General features: G+C 44.6%; 1 protein-coding gene across 1 annotated transcript in view; it reads left to right on the forward strand.

Moving 5' to 3' along the window:
- Positions 1-27,430, forward strand: part of LOC124594242 (dynein axonemal heavy chain 8-like) — a 619,801-nt gene that overhangs the window by 410,672 nt on the left and 181,699 nt on the right. The window contains exons 32-35 of the mRNA XM_047132606.1: positions 1,958-2,245; positions 5,376-5,672; positions 17,875-18,186; positions 23,293-23,538. Coding sequence (XP_046988562.1) covers positions 1,958-2,245; positions 5,376-5,672; positions 17,875-18,186; positions 23,293-23,538 — 1,143 coding nt within the window. The remainder of the gene's footprint in view (positions 1-1,957; positions 2,246-5,375; positions 5,673-17,874; positions 18,187-23,292; positions 23,539-27,430) is intronic.

Genomic DNA, 27,430 nt, shown 5'->3' on the forward strand with positions numbered 1-27,430 from the left:
CGGCAGCTCCTGCTGGTGCGCCAGGCTTGTAAGTTTCTTGCAGCTCCCAGCTCGCCTGCTCAACGTCTTGTTGCCCATCCACCTCTGGACCGCCTTCTTTCCCGCAGTCCCCGGGCTACGTTGCCGTTTGGGATCCGTGTGCAACGTGTACTAGAGTCCCTCGGTGTGGAGTCTGTACAACCCCAAATCCAAGGTTTTAACCGCCTGCCACCCTGGTTACTGAAGAGGCCCGGAGTGGTTTTAGATTTATTGCAGTACAAGAGAGATTGCACTCCTGCCACCGTTTTTAATGCAGCATTTTCTGCCATTTTATCTGAGCACCACGACTATGGGTCGAAACAAGGGGATTCTGTTGGTTGCTCAGTTGTTTTTCCATATCGTGTCCTCAAGATCTCACTGCCTCAGACTTTTACTGTCTTTGATGCAGAATTGTTTGCGATCTTGCGGGCACTGGAGCACATGAGACATTCTTCCTCTCCTAAATTTCTTGTCTGTTTCGATTCACTCAGTGCCCTTCACTCGTTGCAACGTTTGTATCCGGCAGACAAAATTGTCCAGACCATCCAGGATGCCCTCCTCCGACTACAGCGACTGGGGAAGGTTGTAGCTTTCTGCTGGGTTCCGGGGCATGTTGGCATTGCTGGGAATGAAAGGGCAGATCTCGCAGCCAAGGAGGCGTGTCTCGCCCCACAAGTATCTCAGTGTGCTATCCCCTTGCACGCACTCACCTCGCTGTTGAGCTCACAGGTCATGCGCCGGTGGGAGGATGAGTGGCTGGAAGTGACTGACAATAAGCTCCGTATAGTCAAGCCCACAACGCGTGTGTGGTGTACTTCCTTTCAGTCCCATCGACGGGACGAGGTTCTCCTCACTCGGCTTCGAATAGGCCACAGCCCTATGACGCACGGCTTCCTGCTCCGGCGAGAGGACCCTCCAATTTGTAGTGCTTGCGGCGTCCAGGTCACTGGGCGCCACGTTTTATTGGATTGCGTTTTATTTTCTGACCAGCGGGTCGCGGCTGACTTGCCAGCGGACCTGCCATCTCTTTTAGGCAGCACTCGGACGAATGTGGTTAAAGTTTTAAAGTTCTGTGCCCTGTCAAATGTTTTTACAAAGATTTTAGGGAGAGGATTTTAATTTGCTCACTGTGTGACAAGCTCGCCCATATTTTATGTAAGTGGCCAGCCAATAACAATTTCCTGTGACATTCTTGTTGCTGTGTTTCCCCTTTCCTTAGGTTTTACTTTCTTATGTAGCATTTTCCTTCTTTTCCTGCTTTGTTTGAGTGTGTGCTTTAGTTTTCTTAGGTCTGTCCACATTCGTTCCTTTTAATGTGTGTCAGGGCGCTGATGACCTCGATGTTGAGCGCCCATAAGCCCCAACACACCACCACCACATTCTCAAACTTCCAGTACCACTTAATTATCTGATTCCGCGCTTCAAAGCTCAAACGCACGTCCGCCATGTTGCAGTTACTTCCTTGCCACTGCTGCCACCTGTTGAAGAAACATAACATTACTTTCTAACAGATATTTGACCTTGTAGAACGGGAAATAAATTGTCTATGACAGTTCAAATTGTGTATACATTTTTTTGACGCACCCTGTATATACAGGGTGGTCCATTGATAGAGATCAGGCCAAATACTCACGAAATAAGCATCAAACGAAAAAACTACAAAGAACGAAACTCGTGTAGTTTGAAGGGGGAAACCAGATGGCGCTATGGTTGGCCCCCTAGATGGTGATACCATAGGTCAAACGGATATAAACTGCGTTTTTTTTTTTTAATAGGAACCCCCATTTTTTATTACATATTCATGTAGTACGTAAAGAAATCTGAACAAACCGATTCGTCAGCTTTAAAAAAATGTTTTCCTTGTAAGGAGTGGAATTGTTTTGTATATGCTTGTTTGTTAACACTTGCCGCCTGAGAAATGAATGTTCCGTTATCGCAGATGATCGACCTGCTGATGCCGTATCTGGACTCCCCGTTGTACACGTACGAGGCGGCGAAGCAGGCGTGCGGCAACGTGGCGGGTCTGCTGCAGTGGACGGTGTCCATGACGTCTTTCTACGCTGTCAACAAGGAGGTGCTGCCGCTGAAGGCCAACCTGGCCATTCAGATGGCAAAGCTGAGTACCGCCGAGAAGGAGCTCAACGAGGCGCAGGCCTTGCTCGACGAGAAGCAGCGCGAACTGGACGCCGTCAAAGCGCAGTTCGACAAAGCCATGGCCGAGAAGCAGGTCAGCACTTCCACCTCTTACTTTGTCTGCTTACGAGGCGAACACGGCAAGTGCCATTTCCCAGAAACTCCGCTCAGCGGGAGACGAGTCAGAATAAGCGAACACGTGTCTCGGCTTCTCTGTAGATACTCGAGCGTATCAGTAAACTGCTGTCAAAGTTTTCGACGTACTTTAAATGTCTTTAAGCGCGCAATAATTTCAGCCGATACTTCGGCATGGCGGCAAGCGTGGCGGCCTCTTACTTTTGCGCCCCTTACTCGAACCCGATTATTGTTTTTTTCATTTATCTACCCATGTCTGCTGAAGGTTACTACATGAATATTCCTTATCGATTCAGGAGATACAAGGTCGTTATATTAATTGTAAAATTGCAACTGCGTCCCACAATAAGTGTCATACATTTATTACATAATTTTTGTATGGTACTGCCAGGTGTTACAGTCTGTTTAAACTCTCATATTCTTATATTTCATTCTTATATCAATTCTTCTATTAATCCTTGTATTGTGTTCAACATTCGAAACATGGTAATTCCGAATACCACGAGCATCACACAAAGGCAGGTTTGCCACAGCGGCATTTTTTCGTATGAATCTCACTCGAGAAAGAAATGTTGTTAATAGTGCTCAAGATTTCGCGCGTTAACAATAATTTCGTGGCAAACCTGACATATCGGATCACTTTACCGAAAACTGGCTCTTGCATTTGATTGTGAATCGAGATACACTACATGACTTTCAAGAAAAAATTTCAAATAATGTTCATATTCACTTTTTTTTAATTCATTCGCCAGACATACAATAAGTAGACGAATCAAAACAACTTTATTTCAATATACATTGGAAAACATTCTTGTGGTAATCTTCTATGGATGTGGGTAGATAAATGAAAAACAGGAATAAAAATAGTAATGGGGTTTCGAACACGGGAAGCAAAAGTGTGAAGCTGCAGTGATAGCCACTGTGCCACCGCTTCGGTTGAACTGTTTACTCGCTAAAAGACACATAAAGTGCTTCAAAAACTTTGGCCGCTATTTTCTTAGGAACGGTCGCCTATCTACGGAAAACTGAAACACGTGTTCGCTTTTTTTGACCCCTCTTCCACTGAGTGAAGCTTCTGGGAATTCAAATTATGGCACCTGCCGTGATCTCATCCTCAGTTTTTTGTGTCAAACTACCAACGGGCAAAATATACAGATTACACTCTACTATTCTCGTCTATAAGCGGCAATCATATAGTAGCGGCAATCTAGCTTAGCACCCGCTCCTTCGCTGGGGTTTGTGTGGTAACTGCAACAAAGATAATTTTATAAACATATATTACCCTACTGAAAAGTTGATGTAGTAATGAGCCGCTTCTTTTTATACAATTCCGAGAAAGTCGATTAGTCGTGGTGATTGTTAAATAGCTTTCTTTGATTTACTTCACAAATTGCAACACGTTCTAAACTTTTCGCGCTAATTAAGGACATAGCAGTATGGTCTTTTTCTAATGGACATCTGACCAAGAAGCGATTTGGTAGCTGGAGTCCGAAGTTTTTGTTAACGCTGCCTTTTGAGTTCTTGTGGTGGCATTTCCATAGAAACTTCAATCCTCGACACATATTTCTTTATTTCTAACCTCGAAGTCAAATCCCAACTTCTGTAATTCCATCTTCAAAATTGCCTTAATAGAAACTTTTTCAAATAACCTTTCATCCCCTTACAGGTGGAATTTCGAATATCCTTTCTTAAACTATGCCTACAGTATAAGATCAGTACTGGGCTGCGCGATGATGAGTCAGTGAATCAGTGAGGACATTTCCTTTTCTATACCCTAAGACAAAATGAAACATACACACCACAAAGGCATTATCCGAATGGGACTTAAATCGGTAGATATGATATACATGTACAAATAAGCCAATCATTACAATTTCAGAAAAAAATGGATGTTTTATTCAAGAGAAAGAGCTTCACAAATTCATCTCGGCGAAAATAGTCAACAGTGAGTTGCTTGAGCCACGCGTTCGTAGAGGTACTACCCAACCTAAAAACATACGACTTGTAATAGCTATAATTATTAGTCTGCAGTACACCGTCCTCAGTCACCAGTAAAAATATCTGCACTTATAACCGCCACATCCTATATACTGCACGCATTTCCTCCTGCCCCTCTATTTGTCCTTCTCCTCCTCCACCCCCCTCCCTCTCACTATGTTCACTTCCTCCTTCTCCCTCTCTCTTACGTCACCCCGTTTTCGCCCCCATCCCACCCCAAAAGGGCATGGTTCTTGCACCAACAGTACTTCTTTCCAAGCACGATAGCCTCCATATAGGAGAGAGATATTGGCGAAATGGAAGCTGTAAGACTGAGTCGTGCGTCGTGCCTGGATAGCTCAGTCAGAAGAACAATTGCTCGCGAAATGTAATGTTAAGGGTTCGAGTCCTAGTCCGGGACACAGTCTTAATCTGTCAGCAAGTTACAAAACAACACACAGTCACTATCTCAACTACCCAGGCAAGACTACGACCGCTCGTCACAGCTGTAATTTTGTCAGTACCTCTTTCCTAAATTCACAGGAACTCTCCTGTGTGCCTTGTGGGGCTATCACTCCTGTAAGGAAGGACGTAGGACAGAAATGATTTACAACCACCTATGGGTCATTTATAGAATACATCTTTCATTCCACAGGGGAGTTTGCGTTACTTTGAAACTTCTTTGCAGATTAAAACTATCTGGTGGACCAGGACTTTAGCCAGAGACCTTTCCCTTTCACAGGCAATGCTCTACTGACTGCGCTATTCGAGTACGGCTGTCGATTCGTTTCCACAGTTTAAATTCTGCAAGTAGTCCCCTCCTACTTTCCAAACGTCACGGAATCTCTCCGAATACCTTACGGTAATAGGACTATTGAAACAAAGATCATCGGGGATAGCTCAAATGGTAAGAAGATTTCCCGGGAAAGCCGAGGCTCAGAGCTCGATTGTCGCTTTGGTGCACAGTCTTGATCTGTCAGGAAGTTTTAATTTACCGTGGTCAAAATAACTGCTTATGACATCTCACAAGGTTTTTGCGATATGTGAAAATGTAGATAACGTGAAGCCACTCGAGAACAACCCCAAACGAACGTAGACTGTACTGGCGACAGGCGGTGCTGGACGAGGCTGAGCGCTGCAAGAACAAGATGGACGCAGCTACGGCGCTGATCGACGGTCTGGCGGGCGAGCGAGTGCGCTGGACGGAGCAGTCGGCGCTGTTCAAGGCGGAGATAGACCGGCTGGTGGGCGACGTCCTGCTGCTCACCGGCTTCCTGTCCTACACGGGGCCCTTCAACCAGGAGTACCGCGCCCTGCTCGTGCACTCGTGGATCACCATGCTCGGCAAGCGCTCCATCCCCTACACCGCCAACCTCAACATCACGGACTGCCTCGTGGACACCGCCACTGTAAGTACAACGGTACAGGATTATTCTAAATGATGGACCAATTTTCAAAGCTTCGTATTTATTCAAGCACAAATCCAAAATGAACAAGCTTTATGTCAATGAAAAGAGGAAGTTTCAAAGTTTTTTTCATAATGTTTTGATATCAATTTAATAAATTTAATAATTTGTAATTAATTAGCTTTTAATAATTATTTAATACAAGTGGTTCTCTTTTCTCCAAAGGTCTCTTTAATTTTCCTGTAGGCAGTATCTGTCTTACCCCTAGTGAGATAAGCCTCTACATCCTTACATTTGTCCTCTAGCCATCCCTGCTTAGCCATTTTGCACTTCCTGTCGATCTCATTTTTTTGACGTTGTATTCCTTTTTGCCTGCTTAATTTACTGCATTTTTATATTTTCTCCTTTCATCAATTAAATTCAATATTTCTTCTGTTACCCAAGGATTTCTACTAGCCCTCGTCTTTTTACCTACTTGATCCTCTGCTGCCTTCACTACTTCATCCCTCAGAGCTACCCATTCTTCTTCTACTGTATTTCTTTCCCCCATTCCTGTCAATTGTTCCCTTATGCTCTCCCTGAAACTGTGTACAACCTATGGTTTTATCAGTTTGTCCAGGTCCCATATCCTTAAATTCCCACCTTTTTGCAGTTTCTTCAGTTTCAATCTACAGTTCATAACTAATAAGAACTACTGACGGCCTTGGGAGAACCAGCCCTGACAAAACTCTACCATCTGGTGAGCAAGATGTATGAGACAGGCGAAATACCCTCAGACTTCAAGAAGAATATAATAATTCCAATCCCAAAGAAAGCAGGTGTTGACAGATGTGAAAATTACTGAACTATCAGTTTAATAAGCCACAGCTGCAAAATACTAACGCGAATTCTTTACAGACGAATGGAAAAACTGGTGGAAGCCGACCTCGGGGAAGATCAGTTTGGATTCCGTAGAAATGTTGGAACACGTGAGGCAATACTGACCTTACGACTTATCTTAGAAGAAAGATTAAGGAAAGGCAAACCTACGTTTCTAGCATTTGTAGACTTAGAGAAAGCTTTTGACAATGTTGACTGGAATACTCTCTTTCAAATTCTAAAGGTGGCAGGGGTAAAGTACAGGGAGCGAAAGGCTATTTACAATTTGTACAGAAACCAGATGGCAGTTATAAGAGTCGAGGGGCATGAAAGGGAAGCAGTGGTTGGGAAGGGAGTAAGACAGGGTTGTAGCCTCTCCCCGATGTTATTCAATCTGTATATTGAGCAAGCGGTAAAGGAAACAAAAGAAAAATTCGGAGTAGGTATTAAAATCCATGGAGAAGAAATAAAAACTTTGAGGTTCGCCGATGATATTGTAATTCTGTCAGAGACAGCAAGGGACTTGGAAGAGCATTTGAACGGAATGGACAGTGTCTTGAAATGAGGATAATGGAATGTAGTCGAATTAAGTCGGGTGATGCTGAGGGAATTAGATTAGGAAATGAGACACTTAAAGTAGTAAAGGAGTTTTGCTATTTGGGGAGTAAAATAACGGATGATGGCCGAAGTAGAGAGGATATAAAATGTAGACTGGCAATGGCAAGGAAAGCGTTTCTGAAGAAGAGAAATTTGTTAACATCGAGCATAGATTTAAGTGTCAGGAAGTCGTTTCTGAAAGTATTTGTATGGAGTGTAGCCATGTATGGAAGTGAAACATGGACGATAAATAGTTTGGACAAGAAGAGAATAGAAGCTTTCGAAATGTGGTGCTACAGAAGAATGCTGAAGGTTATATGAGTAGATCACATAACTAATGAGGAGGTATTGAATAGGATTGGGGAGAAGAGAAGTTTGTGGCACAACTTGACTAGAAGAAGGGATCGATTGGTAGGACATGTTTTGAAGCGTCAAGGGATCACCAATTTAGCATTGGAGGGCAGTGTGGAGGGTAAAAATCGTAGAGGGAGACCAAGAGATGAATACACCAAGCAGATCCAGAAGGATGTAGGTTGCAGTAAGTACTGGGAGATGAAGCTTGCGCAGGATAGATTAGCATCGAGAGCTGCATCAAACCAGTCTCAGGACTGAAGACCACAACAACAACAACAACAACAACAACAATTATTTAATAACGAGAAATGCGAGAAATGTTATAAATGCTTGATAGGTTCCTGGGAATTACTCTGGATAATATTGTAGAAACCGCACAATATTTCAGCGAGACAACTGCCCGCCATCTTCAGGGGTACTGTCGTGTCGCTTTTTTTTTTTCTTTATTATGATTTCATTATTTCATTCCCTGCCCCATATGGGCAGGGGAGGGCTATCAGCGGCACAATCCGCCGCTCTTCAGCCAAGTGACATGACAACTTAAAATAAGAATAAAATGTTACCTACATAAGGCGATAAAAGATGGGAACTTAAAACAGAATAATGGGAGAAAATGGAGGTAAAAATAGACTGACATGGAGACGTTCATGGAGGACAGTTAAAAAAGTCACCAGAAAGTTAAAAAGAAAACACAGTTGGCGATTCTTAAATCACAGAGAAGATACTGGATGGACATGCACAGGTTAAAAGTCGGCCACAGTATTAAAAACACTCCAGAACAACACACTTAAAACCCACTTGGAGCACACACGATGAAGAATAAAACTGCCAGGTGGGACCTGCAGAGGGAAAGGTCAGAGAGGATGGAAAAGGAGGGGAGAGCAATGGGCAGCAGGGGAAGCGGCGGGATGAAGAGAGGAGGGGCATCAGTGGGTACACGAAGAGGCAGGAGACACGTGGGGTGGGAGAAGACGGGGCAGGAGGGAGTGCAGAGACACTGAAAGGGGACACAAGAGAGGGAGGGGGAGTAGGAGGGGGAAGCCGCTCAGGAGGAGGGAGGGGGAGGAAAGGGTGCCCTGAGGAGGAGGCAGGAAGATGGGGTTAGAGTTGGTAGGAAGGTAAGATGTCAGGGCGAAGCTCATCGTCCAGGACTGGTAGATGGTGGAAGTTGCATTGGGATAGGAGATGGAGGGTGTGGATCGCGTCGCTGAGAAGCTCGCCAATTTATATGCTGGCTTTCTAGAGTAGCGCAGGCGCCAGCAGGGCACAACGTCATCGAAGACTAATCGTAGACAGCATAGAATACCAGAGCCCTCTGCTGGAGAAACGGGTCGCAGTCTGCGGAAGCGCGCCGCGGCGCGGGAAAATGCGGCCGGGAGCGACGGACCCCGTTCGTGCGCGCGAGGTGTTGGCGCGCGATTTAGGCATCTGCGCTAAGGCTTCCCGTCTGCGTTGACTCGGTGCGGTTGCTAATCTGCGGCTGACGATTCCTTAATGCCGCTAAGGCTGGCTCCCAGGCTTTGCTCAGGTGAAACCCCATGTCTCTGTTTATTAGGTCACTGCTTACACGTATTTCGACCGCCTTTTTGATGATGGAGTCCCAGTATGTGGAAGCATGCGAGAGGATCTTGGTTTCTTCGTAATTCATGCCGTGTCCCGTGTCAAGGCAATGTTCAGCAACCGAAGATTCCTCTGGCTGACCCAACCTCGTGTGACGTTTATGTTCGTCGCATCTGTCTTTGACAGTACGACACGCCTGGCCAATATGAGTCTTCCCACATTGGCACGGGATTTTATATATTCCTGGTCTCCTCAGGCCGAGGTTGTTTTTAACAGAGCCCAGCATTGATTGCACTCGTGCTGGAGGCCGGAAAACTGAAGATGGCGGGCAGTTGTCTCGCTGAAATACTGTGCGGTTTCTACAATATTATCCGGCGTAATTCCCGGGAACCTATCAAGCAGACGCAGCGCCGAGAAAGCCTCAAACAGCACAATGTTATAAATGTTCAGTGTGGCCACCGTTGGCTGCACGGCAAACATCAACACGGTAGCCAAAGTTGTCCCGCACACGCAAACGTGTATCTGCTGTTACTGAGTGCACGGCAAATGTGATCTGGTTCCGCAGATCGTTCAGAGTGGTTGGTAGAGGCGGGACGTAAACAGCTTGCTTCACATAACGCCATAAGAAATAGTCGCAGGGTGTGAGATCAGGGGATCTCGGTGGGCAGAAGTGCAGAGCCAGGTCCTCAAGTCCCCTGCGACCGATCCAGCGCTGAGGAAGAGAGTCATTGAAAAAGGCTCGTACATCATGGTGCCTATGGGGCGGAGGTCCATACTTACTGGAAAATGAAGTTCTGGGAATCTTCCATAACATGCGGGAACAGCCATTGTTCCATCATTCCCAGGTACATGACTGCCATTACAGTTCTTTCCGCAAAGAATAATGTTCCATAAACCTTTGTACGGGATACGGAACAGATCACGTTTATCTACGGTGAGTCTCTATCGTGTTGTAATGGCGAACGTGGATTTTCCAAACCCCATATGCGAACATTGTGGCCGTCCGGTGTGGCCGAGCGGTTCTAGGCGCTTCAGTCTGGAACCGCGCGACCGCTACGGTTGCAGGTTCGAATCCTACCTTGGGCATGTACGTGTGTGATGTCCTTAGGTTAGTTACGTTTAAGCAGTTCTAAGTTCTAGGGGACTGATGACCTCAGATGTTAAGTCCCTTAGTGCTCAGAGCCATTCGAACATTGTGTCTGTTGACTTTTCCACTAAGGTGGAACGTCGCTTCTTCGCTGTAAATTACACGCTGCTGTAATGCATCATCCTCCATCTTTGCTAGCACATAACCACAAAATGCGAGACAATTCTCTTTGTCATTGGGGCTAAGAACCTGTACAAGCTGTAATCGGTAGGGCTTGTACAGCAAACGTCGTCTCAGAATTTTCCATACAGTTTGTTGGGATATTCCAAGCCCTCGAATGGCTCTATTGGTCGACTTACTGCGACTGCGCACAAAACTTTTTTGAACCCGTCGGACATCATCCTCTGACACACGCGGTCGCTTGTGCTTTTTCCTTTGCACACACTCCCAGTCTGTTTAAACTGCTTAAACCAACGGGTAATGCTTTTGCGAGTTGGTGGTTGAATACCGAATTTGGTACGAAATGCCCACTGCACTGCAATTTGCGACCCACTTTTCGTGAACTCAAGAACGCAGAAAACCTTGTTCTCTAGTGTCGCCATCTCACTCAACTGACAGTGAAACGGAATTACGGCCCTATTTCCGCGCGAACTCTACCTGCCACCTCTGAAACCATCACCGCCCTCCCGCCGCCGTCCGCCAAAAAACTTTGAAACTTCTTCTTTTCATTGGTATAAAGCTTGTTCGTTTTGGATTTGTACTTCAATACATACGAATTTCTGAAAATGGATCCGTCATTTAGAATAGCCCTGTATATTAACGTAGCTAAGTCTGCTCCCACAACTAGCATACAGCATACATTATAATGTAGCAGCTTTAGCACTGGACTTCCAAAATTTTTGGTCATACACTGACAAAAATGGAAAGTCTTAGTTACACCACGAACACCTTACCTAATGCTACCAAAGTGACAGACCACTATTTTCATGCCTGTGGTGTACAGGATGCCCATAATTAAAGCACCAGTTTCAAAACGCCGTAGAAAGAGACATAGAATGTCGTCAAATTTCAACAGCATATTATTGACGCAGGGGGAAACGTCAAGCAACAGAAAAATATTTAATGAATATTTTACCAACAGATGGCGCTGTAACAGTCTTAACATAAATGGAATCAGCTACTAGTGACAGCTGAATCGCAATACGATGCCTATGGTTTGAGTTTCACATAACACCATCCGTACTGTTCGATATGCATGATTGCACAACTTTGGCAGTCAACACTTGTGGTACTGTTAGTTAGATTAGCCCATCCATCACAGCAAGGTCGTACACATCGGATGGAATGAGTGTGCTGAAGCCAAAAACCGCATAAAAAGCAAAATGACATCGGTTTTTAAATGTCATAAGGCCAAAAACAGCGTAAAAAGCAAAAATCTGAGACTGTTGCAAGACGTGTTCAATATGCTGTCCGTAGCTTTCTGCCATAAGTTGAAATCGCGAAACAGCATGATTCACGGCAGATCGAAATGTCTGGAGGTAATTTTCATAATGCGATGCTCAGTGCGTGCCTTCAATTCAGCTACGTTCATAATTGGAGCACGGAACACATCTTTCATATAACCCTACAACCAGGAGTCGCGTGGAATAAGATCAGGTGATCTGAACGGACAGGCTGTAGGGAAATAATGGTCGATAATTCTAGCATTTTCAAAATGCCTCTGCGGCAGCCACTACACTGGCTGTGCAATGTGCACAGGAGCGCCATCTTGCTTAAAAATGATCCTACCCACACATCCACGCTGTTGAAGGGTTGGAACGACGTTGGTGCGCAAAAGAGCCTCATAGCGTTTACCTGCGACAGTACAGGTAAAAGGACCGGCAGAACCGATCTCTCGAAAAAATACATCTCAACGATAAACGATGCCATCAACACCAATCACAAAGTCACCTTTGCAGAATGGGGTGGCACCAGTTGATGTGCGTGCGGATTTCTTGCTGCCCACATTCTGCAATACTGCATACTGACGTGTTCTTGGAATGGAAATGGGCTTCGTCTGTCCACAGAATGTTCCACGATTTTTCATTGTCCACTTCCATGCGAGCAAGAAATTCCAGAGTGAACGTTTGTCTTGCTGGCAGTCAGCAGGAAACAACTCCTGAACATGGGTGATTTTGTATGGACAGCAATGCTGCATGTTTCATAGGATTTTATGCACCGTGCTCGCAGGCATCTCCAACGTTCTGGCAATTCCCCGTGAACTGCATGTTTGCACACCACCACTCGACCCACCCGCTGCACTGTGGCCGCATCTTCGACAGATGTCGGATCAACTGCTTTCCTCCCCCTGTCACGTTGCCCTTCAAAAGAACCTGCATTTCCGAATTCTGTAAACATTTTCTCCAGACATTCAGCAGACATATGACCAATGCCTCTTTTCATACCCTTGAGTTTCTCGAACTTCTGCAGGGCTAATGGCGCACAGGGGCCGTTCTTGTAAAAGAGCTTTACCAGTAACGCGCGATCCTGCATGGAGACAGATGCAAAATGAGGAAGAGCCATGTGCCGCGCATCTGTTGACGTGCATATTGTGACGCTTACAGCGCCATATATTGGTTAAATTCTCCGTAGATTTGTTTTTTGTTCTGTAACGTTTCCCCCTGCATCAATAATATACCGTTCAATTTTGACGTCATTCTGAGCAGTGGTTATCTTTCTACAGCGTTTTGAAACTGGAACTCTAATTATGGACACTCTGTATGTTGATCAAACGCCATCCTTGAGCTAGTTTACTTTCAGTACAGAAATAAGCCATAGTTACGGATGAAGAATGGTTTAAGTATACGGGACAGTAAATGAAACACGAACACCACCATAACGAACTGTCCTCGCGACAGTTGGCCCCTCTGTTGTTACGTTTCGATACTGTCACCGCTGAGACAGGGGAATGTCATAGTGCCACATCACAGGTGCACGCAGTTGTTGGGTTACGTCCTTGGTTGTTGACGGACTTTACTAGTGTGTTCGTCCACCTTTTGGTTTGGGGGCAAGTAAAGAAGAGCAGAGAGGTGTGGTTCGTTTTCTGGTGGCTGGAGTGCTGGAGTACGTGAGTCATCGAACGGCGCACACCACTGAGAGATAATGCTCACCCAGGACAGGCCCATCGAGTCAGGGTTACCTGGCGCAGGGAGATTGACGACTCACTAACCATGAAATCCGTGTTCAGGTCGGAATTAGACATGGCTGCGTGCATGCGGTCGTCAATGATCATTTGCATTATCGGAAAACATGCGCGCAGCGGGTGCTGCATCACCTTACGGAAGGACAAAAGATACAGAATCTTCTCAACTCTGAGTCAACTGCGGCGGCACCACGAGGAAGAGCATGCATTTTTGCCGCTTATCGTAACAGGGGACGAAACGTGAGGCCACCATTTCGAGCCCTAGTGCAAACGGCAGAGCAAACAGTGGAAATATTCCACGTCTCCTCCACCAAAGAAATCCAAAGTTGTTCACAGAACTTCCGATAAGTTCACGATGACGCACATAACTGCAAGGCAATGTACACGCACGACAGGTCCATCGAGCCACTACACCTAATATGGTGGGGGCAGATTGATGGCCTTATCCGGGAAGATCGACGACCTTCTTCTTCGATGGCAGGGTCCCCTCTGCTCGTCGAGTTCCTCAAGCGTGGATCCACAGTCAATACACACCGTTATGAAGCCAGTCTGCACAAACTGTGATGCACCATAAAGTCAAAGCGCCCAAGAATGTTCTCGGACGGAATCATCCTGTTGCGTAATATAACACCCCCCCCCCCCCCCTCCTCTTCATGCTGCTGTTTGGACGAAGTCTATGCTTTAGCGATTTGATTGGGAAACACTGCAACATCATTGGTACAGACTGGACCTTTTACATGTGATTTTCACATCTGTGGCCGTCCGAAGAAAGACATGCTTTAACGTCGGTTTCACTCGTAAGAGAAAGTGCAAGAGTCTGTGCTGCTGTGGATCTATCAGCGGCCGACCATGTTCTACCAAACACAATTGACCATATCGTCTCCCAGTGGGATAAATGTCGTAACGCGTTTAATCATTACTTTTGAATGAAACCATACTGTAGTCCGGTTGTAGCGGGTGTTCGGTTTTGATTTGACTGCCCCTCATACATGGTGACTATTGGGCGTGTCTAAAGATAGTGGAAATTTTCAGTTGAACATCGCAACACAGCATGCCCACACGGCGTGCACGTTCAGCTTATTACAACCATTCAGACAGCGTGCAAGGTCGAATCATTGTCATGAGTGGAATAATAACAACGTAACAGATCACACAGAAAGCTGGCTGCTGTGCAATGATTGTGGAACAAATGGTGACGAGACGGAGTCAGGACAGCAGCGTGGCAAGAAGAGTGGGCACGGGACTTTCTAGAATGACTACACCAAGAGACGACTGTAGGGTATTCGACAGGCTCTTACGAATAGAATGATTACTGTTGTCGAAATACAGGCAGATGTTACAGACAGATATCACCACAAACCATCGAAACAGATTACTCATAGCTGGGTTTATAATTCAAGTACCCTTGCGTTGTTTATCGCTAACATCATACTACAAACAACCGATATTTACGTGGTGTACACCCATCAGCTGGCAGACTAATGGCATTCTGTGGTATTCAGCAATGAGTCTCACTTCTGTTTTGGCGGTCAGAACGACACCAGTGTGTCCATAGACAATCTGGTAAAAGATCACAGGGAGTAACTATTGATGAGACACATGCTTATCCAACTCCTCGAATCACCGTTTGGGGAGTTGTCAACATATTTGATAATTGTTGAAGGTATGCTGATCGCTCACTAGTGTGTAGCAAGAATATGTTGTCACACCCTTTGTGTTCCAGCAGGTTAGCACAAGATCTCACACTGGGGTTCATACCGCAGACGTCATGAGGAAAGTAAGGGTCCTTGACTGGCCTGCCTGATATCCTTGTCTGCCATCCACAGAACATGTTTGGGATGCAATTGATAGTCATATACTTTCATACCAAGTAATTGACTCAAGCAGCATGTTTTCATATGCGGCAAAAATGTCTTCGATGTGACGTTCTTAGGCTGTTTACTTCAATGCCACAATTAATAAAAGAGTGAATTCGGCCACATGGTGGAGGCGGGGAGGGGGGGGGGGGGAGGATCCCACCACATATTCGTGTTGATCATGGATAGCAAGACCAGAATGGTATGAACGTTTAAGCATTTGACACTCGCTACGTGAGGAACATTATCACAAAATTTGATTAATATTGGAGAAAACGTTAAAGTCACAAGAGAAATGCGGCAAAAATAGATAAATTTCACAATTTTAATGACACTATAATCTAGATTTTTTCTTTCAAACCAGTAGAACCTGTATGAGTATTTTTTGAAGAAAATAGCAAGTCATATCTCGAGTGTTGTATAGCGCATTACAGTTTCAATCCAAGGAAAAACAGTGACAAATTTACATGAGCAATTTTCGTACACTTAAAGGACACCTTTTCTAGTTAGTCCGGTTTACAGATAATGTTTATTATTTTAAAGAGCCACTGATCCTCCCCACAGACGCAACGGATACAGAATCATTTTGATATGTAAGATTTATTTTTTGTTCATTCTTTCACAAGAGGTCTAGAACTGCCGGCCAAGAAAATCAGTTCTTTTCTAAACAAATGCTTGGATACAGTCTGGATATGAGCTTTTAAATTCTCATTTACTTACAGTTCATTTCCGAGAAAGGGCTTATTTTCGAGAAGTAGTTCTCTGATCACTTCTGACACCGACCTACAACTACTTCCGTGAGGAAATTTCAATTCGAGCAAAAATAGCAAGAGCTGACAAAAATAGCGTGAGCTGACAGAGGCGTAAATGGCGAAAGTGAGGAGGGGTCGTGAGTTGAGAAAGGAGACCCCAGAACAAAATAAAATACGAGTAATTATAATGTAGCCGAGTTGTCATCATGCATGACTGCCAAGCGGAGGACTTGGATTGAATTCTCGATACTGCCACTGATATTTACTTGGAGGGAGGGCACGAACGGGGGCACTCACCTTCGTGACGTCAGTAGAGGAGCAACATGAGGGAGAAGAAGCATCTCCCCGGTCTGGAAAGCTGCCAACGGCTGGAAGTGCTTTTTACTAACCCCACACATTGCACAGCGCATCCAAATGACGCCTTTTGGCAAAAGGGGGGGGTCACGGCAGCCAGTCAGCACTGTATGGTCCGTCAAACTGGAATGCGGAGCTGGTTTGGAACAGGGACTGCGTTAATCTCGATCAGCTTTTATTACATTCGTCTTTCACAGTTGTGCATCATGCCTTCAATAAATTCCAAAGAGGTCATCATCATTTCCGAAAACGCTACCCACTTAGAATGAATATTTTTATTTTACTGAGCACTGCATCAGTTTTCAGAATTTGTGCCATTGTCAAGTGGTCGTATAGTAAGACACCTTACCAACGAAGTCAAATAAGACATAGTTACAAAAACATAAGATCTACGTAACTAAACTGACTGTATTACTTAATAAATACAGCAACCAACCACTTTTTGTGTAGTTATGTTCATGCCAAGTCGCGTACCCGGATTTTACCCGTCTTCAACTAGTGTAATAAACTTAGATCTTCGTCAATACAACGTTTTTATCGACTGCATTTTCAACGTTGAAGTTTCCCTGCCCAAAATAATAAACCGTTTGTCTACCACGTTTTCTGAGTTGTATAGTTATACATTTAATTAATAGTCAGGTGCACTTGTTTTAGTTTTGTACTTTGTAGCTCCTTTTTTCCTGAGGATATGCACAGTAAAAACACTTTGTTTCACTGATGTCTTTATGGTAAAACCCCGAAACGCATCTTGGCATAAGTATAGCTATACTACTGTTCCCAATATACATATTTATCCGTCAACGAAATTTATCATAAATAATATTTTTCTTTTTCAAACTAACCACTGTTTCATGGATTCAATACTAGAAATAACAATATGCTTCATAAAAATTTAGAGACATACTTCTGTCCAGACACATTTTCAGTAATTTACCAGCAGTCATATAAAGTTTTATTACCAATAAAGTTCAGTTTAAGAGGAATCTAAAGAATTTATTAGAGGTTACCAGCTTCTACTCCATCAACGAATTTCTTAGTGGAACCTACTGATGTGTAATGGTATAGTGGAAATGGAAGTTTCAGGAAACGTATACCATCACTGGTGATTCCGGTTTTGCCATACAATACACATTCACTAGAGATAGTGCGCCATCGATAGGGAAGGTATATCTTCGCCACCAAGGGGCAAGGAATGTGAACCATGGTTGCAATAATAAACCATAGTTATCTTTTAGAAGGTAGCATATTATGAGCTGCAATTTGAAAAAAAATAGTCATATTATACAAAAATTCATGGTGCTGCAATAACAAAACACTGTAATGTTTCGAAAGTTGCATATTATGAGCTGCAATTTGAAAACATAGTCAACTTATATAAAATTCATGTATTTCAGAAATTACGTGTACCAAGACGCTTAGAATTGCACAGTAGTGCACAATACATTTTCCTTTTTGCAAAAACATCTTCAGAGCCTGACATTTGTGCTGGCAGTTCCATTCAAACAACAAATAACAACGGTGGTGTAAAGTCACTAAGATCCTTTTCAGGCTTTGGCTGATTAGTAGCTGGTTACATTGGTGACGATGGTTTCTCTGGTGTCGACAGATCGGCGAATGGAACCTGCAGGGACTGCCCAACGACGAGCTGTCCATACAGAATGGTATCATCGTAACCAAGGCAGCCCGCTACCCGCTGCTGATTGACCCACAGACTCAGGGCAAGTCGTGGATCCGCAACAAGGAGAGGGACAACGAGCTGCAGATCACCACGCTCTCCCACAAGTACTTCCGAAATCACGTCGAGGACTGCGTGTCGTTGGGAAGGCCCTTGCTGATCGAGGACGTGGGCGAGGAACTCGACCCCATGCTCGACAACGTACTCGAGAAGAATCACATCAAGATGGGATCCACTTACAAGGTACAGCTCTCACTACATCATATTCAGTGAGACACTGTGTGTGTGTGTGTGTGTGTGTGTGTGTGTGTGTATCAGACGATATATAGTGCGTCCGAGAAACCTCTGAACCTCTAGGTCAAAGCAGCATATTGTGTGTTGATGAATTTACATGTATAAACTATGTACTCAGCAAATCTGTATATGTACCATTGTACCATACACAGCGATCTATGCGTCTACATGCTTTGCGTGACACGTGTGGAGCATCTCAGGAGTTTATCTCCGAAAGTCTTCCTCAACACTTTTTCGCAATTCCTCCGGCGTTGAATCACATGATATTTGACTATTCCCCATGGCGTAATGGTCATTTAAATCGGGCTGGAGATGTTGCTGGACCACACGCAATCCAGCACACTCGACATTGTTCATCAAGGAATTCATGTACATCTGAAAGTGTGCTGGTGCTCCACCCCGCTGCAGCCACACATTATCCATGATTCCCTTGTCTTCGAACTGAGCTATTAACCATATATGCAACATGTCCAAATAAGAACTTTCATTCTAGATTTACTTCAAACAAGTACCCTTCAAAAAATATAGTGCGAACAGATGTGGTGGCATCTCGGCTCATATCATAACATGAAACGGGTTCATTTTCAACTCTTGCACGTAACACAGCTTTTCCTTAGACCAGAACACTACATTCTTCCTGTGTGAACTATGATATATCGCACATTCATCAAAAAATAACACTCTTAAGCTAGACACGGCATTTGGAAATCGGGCCAAGAAAGCATGGCAGACTGGAATTTGCTGCTCTGTAATTGATTCACAAAATCGCTCCATATAATTTCGTCTTCACATGTTTTTTATAACGTGGTCAGCCGCTGTTTTACGAATGGATTTCATACCCTCCGTCATGCGCTGTTTGGTGTCTTGCGGATAGTGTATGTAGATGTAGACACTGGTTCATACTCGCGGTAACCTTAGAAATTGAGTGCAAGTCGTGGCACGAAAAACATCCCTTAAACATCATAGAACCACCATTGATCTGAAGTACGCCCTCGGGAGACTGCAGGTTAAACGCCTCACCGGGTCGTCAGTGCACTCTACGCCTCATCATTTGAAAAGAGGCAAATCGCGACTCGTCTGACGACACTACATGCCTCTATTGTCTGTTGTTTTGTCCACTGGTGAAGTGTAGCTGCATGTAGCACCGTGAGCAGTTCTCTTTTGCACCGTTCGTTCGGAAACTATTTGAGATGTACCTGCGTTCAGTGACAGCAGCATTACCTGATATCTCTGCAACTGGTTGCCACTGACAGGGCGTGACACTCGTTTGCGGTTAGAAACTTTTTACAATCACTGTTCTTACACTACATTACGGGACTGGTGACCCTGTAGTTCGATCCCTTTCTCCCCAAACCAACCAACCAACCACTACGTTATGTTGTTGTTGTTGTGGTCTTCAGTCCTGAGACTGGTTTGATGCAGCTCTCCATGCTACTCTATCCTGTGCAAGCTTTTTCATCTCCCAGTACCTACTGCAACCTACATCCTTCTGAATCTGCTTAGTGTATTCATCTCTTGGTCTCCCTCTACGATTTTTACCCTCCACGCTGCCCTCCAATACTAAATTGGTGATCCCTTGATGCCTCAGAACATGTCCTACCAACCGATCCCTTCTTCTGGTCAAGTTGTGCCACAAACTTCTCTTCTCCCCAATCCTATTCAATACTTCCTCATTAGTTATGTGATCTACCCATCTAATCTTCAGCATTCTTCTGTAGCACCACATTTCGAAAGCTTCTATTCTCTTCTTGTCCAAACTATTTATCGTCCATGTTTCACTTCCATACATGGCTACACTCCATACGAATACTTTCAGAAATGACTTCCTGACACTTAAATCTATACTGGATGTTAACAAATTTCTCTTCTTCAGAAACGCTTTCCTTGCCATTGCCAGCCTACATTTTATATCCTCTCTACTTCGACCATCATCAGTTATTTTGCTCCCCAAATAGCAAAACTCCTTTACTACTTTAAGTGCCTCATTTCCTAATCTAATTCCCTCAGCATCACCCGACTTAATTAGACTACATTCCATTATCCTTGTTTTGCTTTTGTTGATGTTCATCTTATATCCTCCTTTCAAGACACTGTCCATTCCATTCAACTGCTCTTCCAAGTCCTTTGCTGTCTCTGACAGAATTACAATGTCATCGGCGAACCTCAAAGTTTTTATTTCTTCTCCATGAATTTTAATACCTACTCCGAATTTTTCTTTTGTTTCCTTTACTGCTTGCTCAATATACAGATTGAACAACATCGGGGAGAGGCTACAACCCTGTCTTACTCCCTTCCCAACCACTGCTTCCCTTTCATGTCCCTCGACTCTTATAACTGCCATCTGGTTTCTGTACAAATTGTAAATAGCCTTTCGCTCCCTGTATTTTATCCCTGCCACCTTTAGAATTTGAAAGAGAGAATTCCAGTCAACATTGTCAAAAGCTTTCTCTAAGTCTACAAATGCTAGAAACGTAGGTTTGCCTTTCCTTAATCTTTCTTCTAAGATAAGTCGTAAGGTCAGTATTGCCTCACGTGTCCCAGTGTTTCTACGGAATCCAAACTGATCTCCCCCGAGGTTGGCTTCTACTAGTTTTTCCATTCGTCTGTAAAGAATTCGTGTTAGTATTTTGCAGCTGTGACTTATTAAGCTGATAGTTCGGTAATTTTCACATCTGTCAACACCTGCTTTCTTTGGGATTGGAATTATTATATTCTTCTTGAAGTCTGAGGGTATTTCGCCTGTTTCATACATCTTGCTCACCAGATGGTAGAGTTTTGTCAGGACTGGCTCTCCCACGGCCGTCAGTAGTTCCAATGGAATATTGTCTACTCCGGGGGCCTTGTTTCGACTCAGGTCTTTCAGTGCTCTGTCAAACTCTTCACGCAGTATCATATCTCCCATTTCATCTTCATCTACATCCTCTTCCATTTCCATAATATTGTCCTCAAGTACATCGCCCTTGTATAGACCCTCTATATACTCCTTCCACCTTTCTGCTTTCCCTTCTTTGCTTAGAACTGGGTTTCCATCTGAGCTCTTGATATTCATACAAGTCGTTCTCTTATCTCCAAAGATCTCTTTAATTTTCCTGTAGGCGGTATCTATCTTACCCCTAGTGAGATAGGCCTCTACATCCTTACATTTGTCCTCTAGCCATCCCTGCTTAGCCATTTTGCACTTCCTGTCGATCTCATTTTTGAGACGTTTGTATTCCTTTTTGCCTGTTTCACTTACTGCATTTTTATATTTTCTCCTTTCATCAATTAAATTCAATATTTCTTCTGTTACCCAAGGATTTCTACTAGCCCTCGTCTTTTTACCTGCTTGATCCTCTGCTGCCTTCACTACTTCATCCCTCAAAGCTACCCATTCTTCTTCTACTGTATTTCTTTCCCCCATTCCTGTCAATTGCTCCCTTATGCTCTCCCTGAATCTCTGTACAACCTCTGGTTCTTTTAGTTTATCCAGGTCCCATCTCCTTAAATTCCCACCTTTTTGCAGTTTCTTCAGTTTTAATCTACAGGTCATAACCAATAGATTGTGGTCAGAGTCCACATCTGCCCCTGGAAATGTCTTACAATTTAAAACCTGGTTCCTAAATCTCTGTCTTACCATTATATAATCTATCTGATACCTTTTAGTATCTCCAGGGTTCTTCCATGTATACAACCTTCTTTCATGATTCTTAAACCAAGTGTTAGTTATGATTATGTTGTGCTCTGTGCAAAATTCGACCAGGCGGCTTCCTCTTTCATTTCTGTCCCCCAATCCATATTCACCTACTATGTTTCCTTCTCTCCCTTTTCCTACACTCGAATTCCAGTCACCCATGACTATTAAATTTTCGTCTCCCTTCACAATCTGAATAATTTCTTTTATTTCATCATACATTTCTTCAATTTCTTCGTCATCTGCAGAGCTAGTTGGTATATAAACTTGTACTACTGTAGTAGGCGTGGGCTTCGTATCTATCTTGGCCACAATAATGCGTTCACTATGCTGTTTGTAGTAGCTTACCCGCATTCCTATTTTCCTATTCATTATTAAACCTGCTCCAGCATTACCCCTATTTGATTTTGTGTTTATAACCCTGTAGTCACCTGACCAGAAGTCTTGTTCCTCCTGCCACCGAACTTCACTAATTCCCACTATATCTAACTTCAACCTATCCATTTCCCTTTTTAAATTTTCTAACCTACCTGCCCGATTAAGGGATCTGACATTCCACGCTCCGATCCGTAGAACGCCAGTTTTCTTTCTCCTGATAACGACATCCTCTTGAGTAGTCCCCGCCCGGAGATCCGAATGGGGGACTATTTTACCTCCGGAATATTTTACCCAAGAGGACGCCATCATCATGTAATCATACAATAAAGCTGCATGCCCTCAGGAAAAATTACGGCTGTAGTTTCCCCTTGCTTTCAGCCGTTCGCAGTACCAGCACAGCAAGGCCGTTTTGGTTATTGTTACAAGGCCAGATCAGTCAATCATCCAGACTGTTGCCCTTGCAAGTACTGAAAAGGCTGCTGCCCCTCTTCAGGAACCACACGTTTGTCTGGCCTCTCATCAGATACCCCTCCGTTGTGGTTGCACCTACGGTACGGCTATCTGTGTCGCTGAGGCACGCAAGCCTCCCCACCAACGGCAAGGTCCATGGTTCATGGGGGGGCACTACGTTATATGACTGCAATTATCACACTATTCCTGAGAGATATGTTGGACAGTCTGACTATATACACTAACAAATCTGGCAGCCTCATTCGTGGTGTGGTCATGGGCATGTCCAAATAAGATAGAACCTTTTGCAATTTTTTTCACGTGTCCACATCGTTTCGAATGCGCTGACTCCATACAACTGTCTGGCACATGAACGCCACTCCATTCCCACGACATAGCGCTGGAGTGTCAATGACCGCCCAATACCAGCTCTACACTACAGTGTCTACAGCGTTACAAAGCGACCAGTGTGCTCTCTTAACGGGGGCAACTATCATTTTATCCAGTGAGTTTATAGTAAAATACTAGGAGTAAATATACGAATTTGCATGTTGCAGGTGAAAGTGGGAGACAAAGAGGTGGATGTGAACGACGATTTCCGGATGTACATCACGACGAAGTTGGCCAACCCGGCGTACACGCCGGAGATAGCGGCGCGCACATCGATCATCGACTTCACGGTGACGATGAAAGGCCTGGAGGACCAGCTGCTGGGTCGCGTCATCCTGTCTGAGAAGAGAGAGCTCGAGACGGAGCGGACGGCGCTCATCACCGACGTCACCGCCAACAAGCGCAAAATGCAGGCCAGTTTTTTTGCTCCATTGTAGTAACCTATGGTTCCTAGATGACGATCTTCTGTAGCCTCAGCAAACTCTTAATTCCCTTTACATCGAAACGCATTCGTATGCAATGTTCAGGGGTGACTGTGTACTCTTTCCGGCGTATTAACAGATCAGATTCTCGTCGGATCTTCAGCCGGATCAAACTGTCATCTGCACACAATATTTCCGCGGTCCACCTGGCCATCAGCATCAGGCGAGGGAAGCTAAAGCGCTCTGGCCGATAACTGATTCAAACCGTGAACGACGAAACTTTTACATGCAACGAAAATACGAAAGCGCACGCGCTAAGGTAAAGCTCAAGAGCTCAATCGTTGCTGATACACCCTGGCGCATGAAGAGTTGCAGCGCCTCCAGTGGTGAATACTGACGAAAAAAAGATTTATCGTTAAAAATTATTACTCGTAGCCGGCCGATTCAGATGCCGTTGTTTCTTCATATCTGATAAAACAGGATTCCTGATTTTACTTATCGTTATCCATTGTCACGGTTAGTCTGATTTCGACAGCTTCCTTTAAAACACAATCCCAGTAACGCGAGGTGTTTGCAACCACTAGGTCTCATTGTATAGCATCCTATGTCCCTCTGTAAGACAGTGCTCAGCCACCGCAGATTTGTCAGATTGTAATAACCGCGTATGGGGATGATGGTCAACACATCTGTCATTTACGGTACGGATAGTTTGGCCAATGTATATTTTACCGCACACATATGGTATTTTGTAGACTCCAGGCTTCCTCAGACCTAAATCGTCCTTAATAGAGCCCAGAAGTGCTCTAATCTTAGCTGGTGGACGGAACACACATCTGATTTCATGTTTCAGACCCTTACCTATTTTGGCAGACACGTCACCAGTGTATTGAAGGAAAGCCACAGAACTAAAAGTATCTTCAGCCGGTTTAGGTAACGATCCGAAGTCGAAAGCAGGTCGAATCTGTCTGTCCGTATAACCGTTATGATTAAACACGTCCTTAAGATGTTGCAGCTATTGTGGTAAACGTAAAATGATGGATGACAGCTGGTAGCATGTAAATATTTATCAGTAAGTTTTTGTAGGTGTAAATTCGTTCAGTCTGTAGCGCAGTAGCTGCTAATTTCTTTTATTTTGAAGAGAACCGTCCCTCCGAGTAGTAAGCTAGTTTGTCAGGTAGCAGCTCTCAGATGATTCACATCTAAGAGTGGCAAGTTAAGTACTTATCTTTTTCTGCGTTTTCCTCGTAGTACGTTTATTAAATTTTGTGTGTGTTTTTCTGTTTAAGAGGTTCAATCTCGCGTTTTTGTGGAGGTAAATTCACTCAGTTTGTAGCGCAATAGCTTCTCACTGAATATCCAGCTACATAGCTCATTAACACATCAGCGCCCATTTGTGACACATCTGGAAGGTAGCAAGTCGCATATTCAGGATTCCGTCTGCTTTTATAGTTTACTCAGTTAGTCGTGCTAGGATGGTTAGGATGAGTGTATGCTGTGTGCGGACGCAGGCGGATCTGGTCGCAGTTCACGAACAGATGAATACGCTTTTGGCTACAGTCGGTCACCTTCAGACTGTGGTGGTGGCCGAGAATCTGGCTTGTCACTCGGGACACCTCAGGTGTCGCTTGTTTTGCCCATGGGCTCTGCTTCCGAGGTACCTCCTAGTGTACCCGAAGGGGTGCAGTGGATCCACCCTCGCAGCAGGGTGAATGGCAGTTCACAGCGCTCGAGGCAGAGGGCCAATGAGGAAACTAGCCACCTGGCCTCGCCCATTCACCCTGTGAGTGGACAAATAGCTGCTTCTTCACTAGGGTCCAAGCAGGCACACGGGGGGAGGGGTTTACTAGTTGTCGGGAGCTCCAATGTTAGGCGCGTTATGGAGCCCCTTAGGCAGATAGTGTTCATGGCTGGAAAGAAAGCCAATGTGTGCTCGCTATGTCTGCCGGGAGACCTCATCCAACATGTGGAGGTGGCCTTGCCTGTGTCTATAGTCTATGCAGGATGCAGTCGTGTGCAAGTTGTGGCTCATGTCAGCAACAATGATGCCTGTCACAGGGGTTCTGAGGCCATCCTCAGTTCATACATGTGGCTGGTGGACGTGGTGAATACTTCTGGCCTCGCGTTCGGGGTGCAAGCATAGCCCAGAGTTTTGCATCATTGTTCCCAGAGTTGATTAGAGTCCTCTGATTTGGAGCCGAGCGGAGGGTCTCTACCAAAGGCTTCGACGACTCTGTGGCGTCTTGGCTACAGATTGCTAGACCTGCATTATCGTGTGGGCATTTGTAGACAGATTAGAGGCCATAGGAGGAGGAATGTTCATTGCAGTTGACGTAAATATTGTCTCTATTGAGGTCGAAATTGAATGTGAAAGTGAAGTTATCAGGTCGTGTATAACAGGTGTAGGTGAAACCAAGTTAATTGCTTGATATTTTTACCAGCCATTCGATGCCGCTGAGACAATTCTAGAGTCATCCAAAGACAGTCTACGGTCAGTAACGCGTAAATACCCAGATCATGCAATACTAGTTGGAGGCGACTTCAACCTACAGAGTATAGACTGGGATGCCTATGGATTTACTGCGGGCTGTGCAGACATACAGACGTGCGAAATACTGTTTAACATGTTTTCTGAATACTGTCTTGAGCATCTGTCTCGACAGCCCACACTCAATGGAAATGTCTTAGACCTTGTAGCTACAAATAGACCGGACCTTATTGACAGTGTCAGTATGGAAACGAGGACTGGCAATCATGTCATTATAGCAAGATAATAAACCAGTCAACAAGGCTAGGAGAGTATTTCTGCTACATAGAGCAGATAAGCAGTTGTTTGCGTCTCACTTAGACAGTGAATTACATCACTTAGTTCCAGTAAGATGGACGTAGAGGAATTATGGACAAAGTTTAAGCACTTTGTAAATCGTGGTCTGGAGATTTATGTGCCTAGTAAGTGGATAAAGGATGAAGAGACCAACCTTTCTCTTTTCTCACATGATATGTTGCGATCTATGGATGAAGGGCAACAGACTGAACCACCATAATTCCGGAAAGCGTTTGACACGATGCCCCATTGTAGGCTATAAACGAAGGTACGAACATATGGAGTAAGCTCACAGGTATGTGAGTCGCTCAGAAACTTCTTAAGTAATAAACCCAGTGTGTTGTCCTCGACGCAAGTGTTCATCAGAGACAAGGGTATCGTCAGGAGTGCCCCAGGAAAGTGTGTGTGATAGGACCGCTGTGGTTCTCTACATACATAAATGATTTGGCGGACAGGGTGGGCTGCAATCTGCGGTTGTTTGTTGATGATGTCGTGGTTTATGGTAAGGTGTCGAAGTTGAGTGTGTGTTGGAAGATACAAGACGACTTAGACAAAATTTCTAGTTAGTGTGATGAATGGCAGCTAGCCCTAAATGAGGAAAAATATAAGATAATACGCATGAGTAGGAAGAACCAACGTGTAATGTTCGAATACAGTATTCCTAGTGTCCAGCTTGACACAGCCAAGTCGTTTAAATATCTGGACGTAACGTTGCAAAGCGATATGAGGTGGAGCGAGCATGTGAAAACTGTGGCAGGGAAGACAAATGGTCAACTTCGGTTTACTAGGAGAATATTAGGAAAGAGTGGTTCACCTGTAAAGGAGACCGCATTAGGACGCTGGTGTGACCTATTCTTGAATACTGCTCGAGTGTTTTGGATGTGTATCAGGTCAGACTGAAGGAAGACATCGAAGCAGTTCAGAGATGGCGCCAGCCGTGGTGTCCGTGCGGTTCTAGGCGCTACGGTCTGGAACCGCGCGACGACTACAGTCGCAGATTCGAATCCTGCCTCGGGCATGGATGTGTGTGATGTCCTTAGGTTAGTTAGGTTTAAGTAGTTC

Source organism: Schistocerca americana, chromosome 2 (assembly GCF_021461395.2).
Source record: "Schistocerca americana isolate TAMUIC-IGC-003095 chromosome 2, iqSchAmer2.1, whole genome shotgun sequence".
In the NCBI taxonomy this organism is placed as follows: Eukaryota; Metazoa; Arthropoda; class Insecta; order Orthoptera; family Acrididae; genus Schistocerca; species Schistocerca americana.